At 36.5% G+C, this 12832-nt stretch overlaps 1 protein-coding gene across 7 annotated transcripts in view; it reads left to right on the top strand.

The window, feature by feature from the left end:
• Positions 1–12832, top strand: part of CEP295 (centrosomal protein 295) — a 44414-nt gene that overhangs the window by 16527 nt on the left and 15055 nt on the right. For 5 of the 7 annotated variants that reach the window (XM_027645470.1, XM_027645226.1, XM_027645308.1 and 2 more), the window contains 9 exons: positions 480–671; positions 1584–1808; positions 3005–3129; positions 4546–4758; positions 5852–5949; positions 6071–7157; positions 8087–8258; positions 8400–8552; positions 9633–9854. In XM_027645470.1, coding sequence (XP_027501271.1) covers positions 480–671; positions 1584–1808; positions 3005–3129; positions 4546–4758; positions 5852–5949; positions 6071–7157; positions 8087–8258; positions 8400–8552; positions 9633–9854 — 2487 coding nt within the window. The remainder of the gene's footprint in view (positions 1–479; positions 672–1583; positions 1809–3004; positions 3130–4545; positions 4759–5851; positions 5950–6070; positions 7158–8086; positions 8259–8399; positions 8553–9632; positions 9855–12832) is intronic. The other 2 variants (XM_027645392.1, XM_027645545.1) reach the window with 2 other exon arrangements.

Here is a 12832-nt window from a genome sequence, read left to right as displayed (position 1 = left end):
CCACATCCCTTGTAGGAAGTAGCACCTCTAGTTGGTAAGGTGATCATGGCAGAATTTCTGTTGTGTATTCTTCTGGGATTTCACACCTGGGCCACCTGGTAACTCTCCAGTGGCAGCTTTGTGAGCAGATAGGTCAGGATGTGTCTTTTCCTTGATAAAGATACTGGGATCCTGTGTAGTTGTTCCTGTGAGCTGTTTTTTGTGTAAAGGTGAGCCTTTTGTCACATCAACTTTTATTTTGAAAGACTGCATATTCCAGTGGAAACCCTTATGGAGTTTCTGAATGAATAGATGGCTAATGATCTAAACAGTTTTGAATCTTCTACTTTGGGTAACAAAAAAAAGGTGGATTAAATCTGTTGTGAAACAAGATAATGATATTTGAACTTCTTGGGGATTTGTATGTGAGTGTAGTGTTGCGGTCTTGTTTGCTTTGTATTCCAATTGATCATTCTGTGTCTTTGTGTTCTTTTAATTAGACATGAAAGGAGACCTGATTTTGCATTTTGAGCCACAACCTTTGCCAGCCCCTTCTGACAGAGTTCAAGATAATGATCTTGATATTTCTTTGGAGCAAGAATCTGCTTGTCAGAGTCAACCAGAGCCTGCTTGTGATATTCAACTAGAATCAGAACATGTAACAGAAGAGGAGGTCCCTAGTGAATCAGAAAGTAAAACTTCTAAACTTCATATTTAAATTAAACTTTTTATATCAGAAGAGATTTAGTTCAATATATCAAATAGATAATAGTATTAACTAAAATTCTTAAGTAGTAAAACTTCTTACTGTGTCTGAAATACTTCAGTATCAAGTGGTTTATGATGTTTATCATGGATGATAATACCCTGATGATTATGAATTTAACAATGAAAATATGACTTCTTTTTCTAATATGTGTCAATTTGTTAGTATACTAAGAATAATTTTTAATTGTTCTGAGAACTACACTATTAGTAGCCATAATTATTCCAATATAATTAGTATAAATTATGGAATGATCCTGGTGTATGAATTTAAATAACTATTTTCCATTTTGTGTTTTGAAATATTTCAGAGTTTAAGCTTGACTTTGTATGAAAGTCTACTTATTGATTGTCCTTTATGTTCGGGTTTGTGATTGAGTTGCTCCATATTGTGAGTAGGCTGCAAGAGATGCATGTGTGTGTACTGTTTGCTTGTGGCATGTGCAGAGTAATGTGATGTGAACAAGAAGTGTGTTACTGAACTTTGCTGCTTGGCCAAGTGTTTCTGCCATATCCCTTTGTTGGCACAGTCTGGTTTATGGTCTGTGGTGCATTGTGTTGCCAGTGCTACTACAAAGGAGAAGGCAGGAACATGAAGGCAGGTGAGGAGATAGTACTGCTTGTTTCTGCAATAGTCTGACTGTGAAACACTGCAACTGGCTTAGCCTTTCTTTTTATAGCTTGCAAAGACAAATTACTGCTTCCCTCTTGCAGGTAAGAGAAAACATTGGTAAGCTTTTAAAAATATACCTGAACTATTTGTCCCACTGTGAAAAAAGTTTGGTTTTTAATGAAAATATTCATGACCTAAAACTCTTAATAGTATATATTCTTTATAGATCAAGAAGAGGAAAAAACTTGCCAACCTCGGTCAAAACGTGCATTAAAGAAATTGCTGAACAAGATTAGAAGCCAAAAAGAGGAGTGGACATCAAAATGTGAGAAAGAGAGTCAAAGTGAATTTGAGACTATTGAATCAGGCACAATTGCTAGTGAAGAGAGACCGTTGTATGATTTAGAACTTGACAGTGAGCAACAGAAAAATACAGTATGTAAAGCCAAAGGTACGTAGTACATACTTAAGGGGGGACTATGATAAAACTGTTAAATGAACTTTCAGTGTTAGTGTTTTGGCATGTTGCTGAAAGTACAGTTTTCTTATCTGTACCCACAAAGCATTGTGGATTTGTTGAAACCACAAATAGGAGAGGTTTTGGTTTTTGGTCTTATGTCCAACTTGCCCTTTAAGACCTTGTGGAGAAAAATGTCCAAAATACCTTTCTGTCTTTTAAGACTCACCCAAATTGTTGTCACACTTGGTGTTGCCCTGCTTTAATAGGTGCTTGCCTCCAGGAATAGGATTCTAAGTGCAAAACTGGGCATTGAAGTTCTGTACCTGTTGAACTAAAAAAGCCAAATTCTTTGGAGAGAGTCACAGCTAGAAATGCACAAGATAAGCGTGAGCGTGTGTGGGTTTTTTCTGCTTCTAGACACCATTCTGAAATGACTTTTTGTAAAATTGGAATTTGTAGCAATTAGACGTTCCAATTTGTTTGGCAGCCAAATCATCTTGGAGTTACTTGCCATTTTTATCCTTTGTGCTCTTCTGGTTAGGCTAGTGCTGAGGTTGGTGATCTTGTATGCCAAGTGGGATTTCTGAAGTGGTCAAGTTGTGGCAAGTTTTTTTTGTCTTTTTGCTCTTGTAGGGTGCTTGTTTTGTAAAACGCTCTAGAGAAATGTAGTTCAATCACGTACATGGATATGCCAGCATAACGCCTGGGGATTGGAAGGTGCAGCAGGAGTGAAAACATGCCTTGGGGGAAAGTGTGCTGCTATTTGAAGCAAATAATACAGGATTAAGACTTGCTTTTTGTGCAATAGCCAAATGTTAGATAATTTGCCCTGAGAGTGCCAGTTTTAGACCCTCTCTGTTCTAAGAGGTTAATGTGTGGCTTTTGATTCTTCAGGATGATCTTGCTACCTGGGCTCCCAAGTAATCTGTTAGAAGTCATCTTCAGTCCCACTGTAGATGGGCCATTACTGTATATTCAAAGACACGTGATAAAGGGCCATTAAAGACTTAAATAATATAAAAACCTGATTTTCTAGTTTATGGAGACAGGCAGAGTAGTGGGATGGAGATATTTTCAAGAGCAGCTTAAGCATTTTTTTAGAGATATTGGGTAACTGTGAAGCCAGATGCAAAGAAGATCCAAGGCTCTTTCTGACTGCCATTACAGTTAAATAATGTGTGTTTTAGACTCTATGTTGGAAAATATAGTTGCAGATGAAAATTCGGTTCTAACCCATCCTCAAGAACAAGCAGCTAAAATCAGAATGGAAGAGGCAGCTAAAATTAGAATGGAAGAGGAGAGACAGAAGTGGGTAAGTGTGTCTACCTATTACTATCTCAGCTATAGTGTAAAAAACATAATTTACAGAAGACTTTCAAATGCTTCAGGTTATACAGCAGTGATAGGTGCTTTTAACAGTTAAAATTTTACTGTAACTTTTGCTATACTTTTTAAAAATAATGAAGCTGTAGCTGGAATTTAGAATAGAGTGGAAAACCCCAGTTTCTTAAAATCTAGCAAGTGCTATAGGCAAAATATGTAACCTTGTGGTTAAATGAGAATCCCAATTGTACATTAATACCTTTGCTTTATAAAGGGAAGATATAGTCAACAATAGACAACTGAAAACTTTACTAACCCTGTGTAATACTGCAGGAAAGTCTAAGGGGTTGTGTTTATACAAACAGCAAAAACGTACAAACCTTGAGTCATTTTTTTAAAAATTAACTAGGAGACAAATGCAGAAAGCTTTTTGTGTCTCTGGAAACAATACATTTATTATATTTAGAAAATAATAACTTTGGGTACTATTTCATTATATGTATCATATTTTTGTTGTACCCCTAGAGACCTACCAGCTGCTATATGGTGGTTTATCAATTAAATTTGAAATTTAGGTCTTAGTGCAGAATTAAATTGTAGGGTTTTAAGTTCAGGAGTAAAGGAAATGAAAATTTGACAAAATAGTAATATTTTGGAAAAAAACCACAACCGCAAATCCTCTATGAAACTGGCTACTTTCTTTAACATTCATTTGCTCCCCCTTTGCACCTGATCAGGTGTCTTACTGTGTCCACATTAACTGTTCTCCGGTCCAGCTTTTTCTTGCATTTCTCTTCCTGATGTCCCTGTTCAGACTGGCTCATTAAAGGCTGTTGTCCGTTTCATCTTTGCCAGTGCTTTGAAATTTTTCTTTGCTTCCACTCTAAAAGCATATATGCTGTTGCTCTGCGTGGATCTAAGTGAATTGTAGCTGATAGGTACATGGAAAGAGAATAAACAATATTCAAAATAAACAAACTACTTCAGAGGTTTATGGAGTGCTCTCAAAGCTATTTCAGAAGTTTTGTAAGGCTTGAATTAACGCACTTAAATGTGTACATTTAAGTACAATGCAATATAGATTTCTGAAGTCAGTTAAAGAAAAGGACTTCTTTTGTAGTCTCTGGAAAATCATATATATCTTGAATGGTTAGATTCTGATTTTATCCATTCTTGTAATTTGAGGATTCAGGGACTGTTAAAAATATTGGACCAGTAAAATAAAATCGTTCTTGTAAACTTTGGAACTACTTTTAAAGGCCTCTTGCAATTTGGAAATGCCTGTCACAAGCAATAGGATTTCTGTTGTAATTTGGAACAAAGTTGTGCGTGATGATGTGTATGAGGGGTCTGATTTCTTTGTCATTCTGTTCTAGAGATTCACCCTCGTTTTTCTTTTCAATAGCATGAGAAAATAGAGCAACAGAAACAGGAGCAGCTGGCCTTGCTTAAACAAATCGAAGAAGAGAAAGCACGCCTGGAGGCTGATTTTCTGAAAATCCAAATGCAATCCTGCTTGGAGGAGGCTAGGAAAAAAAAAGAAGAGGAAGAGCAAGGTCAGCTGGTACAAAACCACAGTCTTCCTTCTACAGATCAGCAAAACCAAGTGGAACATAAGGTGAAGAGTTGTAGAAAATTGTTTGTAGGTTTTTAATTATTATTATAATAAAAATCAAGAACGCTATTTGCCAATTTTAAATTATATCAACTAAGACAGTTTTTATTTCTTAGGCTGTAACAGAAATTTGTACATATTAAAGCTTCTTTTTCTAACCTAGAGGCTTGTATTTCTCATGGTATCACTGGATCTGAGGGAATGGCATGAATCTGCGTCAGGGGAGGTTTAGGTTATATAGTATGAAAAATGTTCTTCACCCAGAGGGTGGTTGGGCACTGGAACAGGCTCCCCAGACAAGTGGTCAGAGCACCAAGCCTGACAGAGTTAAGAAGCGTTTGGACAATGCTCTCAGGCACGTGGTGTGACTCCTGGGGCTGTCTGTCCTGTGCAGGGCTAGAAGTTGGACTTTGCTGACCTTGTGGGTCCCTTCCACTCAGGATATTCTATGATTCTGTGACTGACTACTGTATTACCTATGCATAGTCCCAGGGGCAGCCTATGTGTTTATTTAGATTGTACTAATAGGTATTTTAGAGTCACATAATAATTATGCATGTAGTCATAACCTTTTCAAGAAGGAAAAAAGAAATCGTAATGAAAGAAAAGGACTAAAAAAATTTATCTGTATGTTTTTGTCTGTCTAAATCTCAAGCAGATACTTATAGGAGAGGAATTTATGGAGGATGCTGAAGGAAGGTAATTTTTTTAATAGAAAAGCTTGAATCATTTGCACAACCTGTACTCCTCTGAGTACCTGATTGCCTTGGCAGTGCAACTCTATTGGATTGTTGCTCCCTGAGTTTGCTGGATACATTTATCTCTGAGCTAAGTTGCTTCGAGCACCATTGGCTTTGATGGTGTATGCTCGACTTGCCAAGAGAGACTGTAGCTGTAGGCCATCTGTTCCAGGAACTCCTTTAGTTTCATTGCCTCAGGCTGAAATCTCACTGATTTCAAGTGATGATACAGAGTGGCTTCTGTAAACTTAGGAGAAAGAACATACAGCTTAAGGTTGTTCCTGTAATAGACTTCTGTGAGTTAGTTGTGTATGTGCAAAATTAAATTAAAATTATAATTACTTTATTTTGATTAGACTGGAAATACTACTGTATCAGAAATTAGGAGTCCTAGAGAAGACAGCCATTTACAGATGATTCGTAACTTTCAACAACGTCTTCTACAGCAAAATAGGTAAATAAATGCCATTATGAAATGTAAGCCTGTTTCAAAGTAATTTGAATTTCTTTGATTATTGAAATTGATGCTTCTTTTTACATCACTCTGAAAAGATTCATGTTGTCTTTCTGTTGAGGCTGCACAAACAGACTATTGAAGCAGCTAGAAAGCAGCTACAGGAGTATCAGAATACACTGAAGCACAGATACTCATCTCCTTCTGCAACACCTTCGAGCTCAATGGAAACAAAATCAATTAATTTGAAGCCTGTCTCGGAACCACTCCTACAGAGGCAAAGAGTGCCACCAACACAATACCAGGCATTGGAACAAGTTAATGCCCAAGAATATGCGCAGTCATTACCAGCACTTTCAGGAACATTGCATGTGTTGGAAAAACCATCTTCACGGAAACAAGAAGAGAAAACACATAATATTCGTCCTGGCAAACCTGTGCAGTTTCCAGAAGCATCGAAATTGAAGCACAGAGAGTTTCACTTGCCGTGTTACTGTCCTTCACAGGAACAAGTGGGAATGTTCAAAACCTCCAGTAATCACATCACAGAACCATCTCAGTTCCAGTTGCCTCCAGGGTCAGTCACAAAAGATGTCAGTGCAATCAGAACACAACTAGAAGCACACCGACAACAACACGTTAGATTTTTGTTGCCTGCAGAAGGTTCCTTGGAGTCTCCAGAAACAGTACACTTAAAAGAGTCTTCTCAGAAGATACCTCATCATCAAACAGAGATAGAAGCTGGAGAAGAGCCTCCACTTAAGATACCACTCATACCAGCAACAAAGGGATCTTGTATAGTTCAGACAGCCTCAGTTGATTCTTTGGCCCATCAGCAGGGATCTGTAGAGAGCACCAGCAAAACAAGCCCTGAACAACCCTTCAGTCTTTCTCAACCCATGACTTTAGTGCATGAAGAATCTAAAGCCCAGAGTGTTGAGGAGTTCTTGATATCAAAATCGGGAGATGCATCTTTGTTAAACTATTCTAGTATACTGAATTTAAGGGACAGAGTGTTGGCCTCATCAGAAAGCATCCAAGCTCAGCAAAAGTATTTGAAAGACTTGCAAGAGAAGCTAGATGCACAAAGAGAAGCTCTTCTTTCTAGACAGAAAATGCAAGAACAAGTACTTTTACAGAAGCAAGATAAATTGAAGGAACAGATGCAGAGACAGCAAGAGGCTTTGAAAGAATTTTTGAACAAGCAGGTAAACTTTATAAATGCTTTGCGTGGGGAATCATCCAGTAGGTGATCAAGCTTAGGAGTGAATGCTAGCAATTAGCAAAGTATCCCATAGAGTCTTGATAGTTTTAGGTGATTTACCATAATCAAAATTTTAATTAGGACTTGTGATTTGTAATCAGTAGTTCTTCTCTGTAAGCCCCCAGAGCACAGTTGTTCAGTCTGACAAATACTATGAATACCTGTGCTTGGTCTCTGAACATAACACCTGTTGAAATTGTTAGATTGTCCGAAATACCTGCAGGTACAGTCTTCATCTCTATAAATGCAGCTGTGTGAAAAGCAGCTCTTGTATTAAAAATACTTAAGCAATACCTGAAAGGATATCATAAGCATCTTGAATAAATTATTTTTAAAGCATGTCTTTGTGTGTACTCGCTAGGAAATTGGTTTGGCAGCTGCAGTCTTGACTTAGTTTTTTCTCAGTAACTGAAGAAAAATCGAAGTTTATTTTTGAGCTTCTAGAAAGCCTCCTTTTGGCTGTGTTGTTTTTTTTTAAAGCAGAAAGTATTTTAGGAAAATAATTGTTCCCTGTACTTCCTGTCTTTTGATTTTTCAGTCTCCAGGCAGCTAAAATTCATGAATTTAGGAGCTGAAAAACTAAAAGCAGACTTTTCAGAAATTGTTCCTGTTAAATGCTGAGTATTCTGATCTAACCTAACAAAGGTCTTGGAAATGTAAATAATTGTGTTTTAGCGCATTAGGTTTGTAGAGCTAAGTAAAATACCTATACATTCTGTGAGCTAAGCAAATCTGTCTGGTATCTTGCATACTTGAACTACTTTCTCAACATGTTCGATATTATTCTGCATGGAATACACACACAAGAAAATTCTTGTTTGATAAATGAGTATAAATATAATCTTACATACATTTGCCTCCTGCCCTTCTAAGGTGAGACATATATGCTCAAATGAAGAAAACACAGCGGCACAAAAACCTGACTGGATTAATAGAACTGACTTTTTCAAAGTCTCAGAAAACTACCAGCAAGAAAACTGCAGCAGGAGTAAATTTCATGGAAGTGAAATGATTTCGCAGTGTATTGGTCCAGTTGAGCAAACTGGTAAGGCTGTATGTTATATTCTGTTATAATTTTTATCACTTTGCAGCTCAGATGGAGTTTTCTTCAATTTCCCCAAGTTAATTTTATATATATCTATCTATCTATCTATCTAATTGCAACATACAAAACTTTGTTTTACAGAACAATCTGAGAAAATTCTCTGTAGAGAACAGAAATGGAGATCTTCCAAACCACCTGTGACAAGAGTCAAGTTAGGGCTTGGTTTGGAACAACATGAACTTAGTATTATACCAGAGATAGACACACCGAAGAGTTGCAACCTTTCTTTTGCAGGTAATATATAAAATATGTAATAATCTACAAGAAGTAGATTGGAGGAATTTAATCTTTCCTGAAGAATCTGTGAGATGATTGATTATGAAATAATAGCTGAAGTTGGTGGATAGTGTTTAAAGGTTTAGCTTTTGAGCATACCAAGAAAGTGACTGTGAGGTTTTTCAAATAAGGAGTTTAGTATCAAGTTTCTACAGAAATTTTTTTTTTTTGTTGTTGTTGTTATTGTTGTTTTGGGGGTTTTTTTGGTTAGTTGGTTGGTTGGTTTTGGGGTTTTTTTGTGTGTGCATGTGTTTGTTTTTTTTTTTATTTCAAAACACTATAAAAAATTTGGAGAGCAACTACACAAGCAATTATCATTTTATAAATATATTTGTTACAGTCTGTATGCAGTCTTTGTAATTCTTCATAAGGAACATTAATTAACAAACTGATGTTTTCTAAATGTAAACATTTATTTCTTGTTGTACCAATTTGGTATCTTGATTAGACAGCAAGTTTTGTTGGTGAAGGTTTTGATTGAAGAATATATTTATTTTCTTAAGAGCTCTTGGTTTAGTAACTTACACTTAGCAGTATAGTCCCATTATCACAATCTACAGGTGATGAATTCCTATATTATCAAACCATTAGTCATGATAGGTAGTAAAAAGTTGGGATTTTTATTGGATTGGGTGGCCAGAAAAAGGGCTGTTGTTTGGTCCAGGCTGGGGAGAAAAGAAATCTTTTAAACCAGAGCAGAGAAGAGCTAATACCTCTGGATTTGGAGAAATTACTGAAGGTTTTGGTGGATTTGCTGTGTGGAAAAATTTGTTTGAATTTTTTTGGAAGAAATAATTTGGAAGAGCTAGAAATTATTTTTTGATAAGTGTATGACCTGTATAATCTTTCAGCTTGTATAATTCTTAGACTGTGATGCAAAAGTGTTTACTGACCTGGTGGGGCTAATTTAGTTAAAATGGAGACTGTACAAATTCAGCCGGTTGTTTCTGTAGCGTAGAATGTGCATCTTAATGTTCCTCATTAAGTGCAAAACACTTCCTTTCTATCCTAAACTGATTACAAATATTTTAAATCCAGATAAAGCAGATTCTGCTGGTGGAGAACCTTCCCCTGTTTCAACCATTGGGGAATTTGCTTATGTGAAGTGCTACAGTCCCACTTTTTGTGAGAGCAGGTTACCCTTGAGCATAACAAACTGTGAGGAACAAACCTCTAGTGGAAGTCCAAGGCAAACTAAACCATCAGGGAGATTATTACAAGAGTTGCTGATGATGGCAGCTGAAACTTCATATGATTCAGGTGAGGAAATCCTCTTCCTTTGAGGGATTACATGAATTCCTTTCAGCAGTGCTGATTTTACTGCTGTTTATTTGTAGAATATGACCTGACTTAAAAGGACATGCGGTGCTATTTAAATGCTGTTGAATTTTAAGTGTAAAAAAGGGTGTTTTAATAAGCATGTCTCAGAACGATTGAGGTTTTTATCTTTTTTTACTATTTACTTTTTACCATTCTAGTAACAAGTCTGCACTGCAGTACTGTTCATTGCTAGTCAACAGTTTCTTATCCAAGGCATGTGCTTTTTATCTTCAACTTGTAGAATTGTCTGTAAAGGTTAGCAGGTGGGAGCAGACCACAAAGACCACTGGTGTTCCTGATTCAGTACCCAGTGATTCCCTGTATTGACAAAAAGGAAATTAAAGCTTAAAAAGAACTCTGGAGTGTTAACATGATGATGTAGATGTCCACTGAAAGATTAGTGCATATAAGAAATTACTTAAAAATACAGTTGAGACAAAAAATAGAAGGCTGAGGTCATCATCAAGCTCAAAAAACAACTTTGAAAGAATAATCTATTAGGTGTGACAGACTTGAAAATTGAGAATTGTAGAATATCTCAAGCTGAGAGGGACCCATAAGGATCACTGAGTCCAATTCCCTGCTCCTCACAGGATTACCTAAAATTAAACCATGTGATTAAGAGTATTGTCCTGCTGCTCCTTGAACTCTGTTGGGCTTAGTGCTGGGATCACTTCCCTGGGGAACCTGTGCTAGTGACTGGCTACCCTCTGCATGAAAAACCTTTTCCTAATGTCCAGTCTGAATGCCCTGATGCAGCTTCATTCCATTTCCTCGTGTCCTATCGCCCTGCTTAGTGAGAGGTAATTATTTTATATATGCAATTCTTGTTTTATTAGGAAGTTCTGTCTACCAACTTACAATGCATTAGTGTTGACTGTCAGCTTGTGAAAGTAGCACAGTGCTGGAGTTGAGCCAGACACTTGGAATTTTCAAGGGTCTGATCTGCCTGAATTCCAGACAGGTCAATTCTGCTTTGGCTTTTCTAGTAGTCATTATACACTTTTTACATGTTCCACTGAGTATGTCAAAAGGAACAATACTGCAATAATGTAAGGATTACTTCAACTCTGTTCTTGTCCATGTGTTCATTAAGAGCTCTTATTGGACATCACACCTTTGAGGATAGGCTCTGTCCAGCTGTGACAAAGTCTGATTCCATGAAATAAAACAGTTTGTTCAGTTATCAAGAAAGCTTTTGTTGAAGTGGTTTGGGAATGTTCAAAATAATTTTGTTACAGGGATGTTTAAACCTACTAAACATGTTATGGGTAACTTGGCTGGCTTTATAAAGGGACTAAGATGGCTAGTCTTAGGTAAACAAAGAAAACAGGCTACTGAGTTTGTCAACAGATTGGACTAACAAATCTATACAAATCTAGCTTGTCTCTCCAGTCTTTTAACTCAAAGGCTGCAGTACTTTCAATTGCAATGCTTCTTCAAATGCAACTTGCTTCTCTTCAAGTTTACTGCATATTAAAATGCAGTTGTTTGTCACTATAATTGAAAAATATTATGCCCGCCTTGCTGGGAACTGTTAGACAAAATTTCTAAAACCCTGACTAAAGGAATTTGAAACTGAGTACAAAGTGACAGTGTTGCATGGTCCAGGACAGTTTTCAGTATCCATTTAAAATGAATTAATACATTACTAGAGCTGCAGAGGAGTTTTCAGAAACTTGACAGCATTTATATGCACAGCGTTACAAGCAGTACAGCTGTGTAGTACATATCTGGTTTTGCTAGAAATTTCACCACTGCCCCTAATCTTTAACTGTTCATTTAGTTTGTATTGAGACATCATTTCCAATTCCATCCAAGCTCATTTTCTTTCAGCTGCTTTTTTTGTTTCTCAGAATTGTCCTTTTGAAGTATATCTATATTTAAACTTAAATTATCACTGAAGAATTTTGTCCTTTAACAATATTTGAAGAAAAGGCTTGTATTTTTCTGAGTAAGTCGTGGAAGCATTGCTAGAGCCGCTGTTTTTGAATTAATATAAAATATCTTGGTGTAGTGTCTTTTTACGTTAGAGAGTATTATATGACCAGTGAAATAGTTTATGTAAGAGGATTAGGAAACTTTATTTGAACATCTATATTAAAAGAGAAAAACCCCAAAGCTTTCTGTGATTTTGTGTAAGAGGATTGTTCTCTTGAGCAGTTCAACAACCAAACTGCCAGTAATATATTTATAATTTGTAGGCTGTGAGGCTCCCTGTGATACTTTCAATAACTGTTGTGGTATTTCAGCAAGAAAATCTACAGTCCCTTGTGCTTTAAAGTTTCTGAAGGAAGAATTTAAGGTGCATTTTAGGTTGTTGTTTATGATAGTAACTTTGATTATTTTTTATTTGGTTTTTTGAACATTTTTTTGCTACTTGATTCTAACCAGGATGTGTTTGCAGTTTTCCCATGTTTTCAAGGTGTAATTGTGTCTCTAAAAGTGAGAGCAAATGAGTGCTCTGTGTGTGTGATCTTTGACCTTATTCTTTGAAGTTGTATTCTTGGTGGTTTCTACCTTTGACCACATAATGTAAGGCTCTACAACTTAGGAGTTGCACTGCTTTCATGATTACAGAACCAATAGATGTGCACAAATCCTATTAATCACTGCTCACATGTTTTTTCAAAGTAAACATTGAAGATAAAAAGGTAAACTTGGTAAATCTTCTTGGATGCTTTATCAGCACAGGTGACTTTTCTTTGATATGAGATTGTCCTTGAATAACAGGTATTTTTTAAAGAAACTTTTATAATTAGCTGTATTTCTGTCTTCCAGGAAGAAAGATAGCTTCAACCCTCTAAAATTTAGATGCAGATATGTTTGAATGTAAAATGTCTTAAGGACTTTACTGTAAGGATGGTGAGACATTAGAACAGGTTTTCCAGAAGAGTTGTGGATGCCCCATCCCTGGA

The sequence above is a fragment of the Corapipo altera genome, unplaced genomic scaffold, assembly GCF_003945725.1.
Source record: "Corapipo altera isolate COAL_440 unplaced genomic scaffold, ASM394572v1 0, whole genome shotgun sequence".
NCBI lineage: Eukaryota > Metazoa > Chordata > Aves > Passeriformes > Pipridae > Corapipo > Corapipo altera.
The sequence above is the reverse complement of the archived record's forward strand: the minus strand, read 5'-3'. Positions and strand labels throughout refer to the sequence as shown.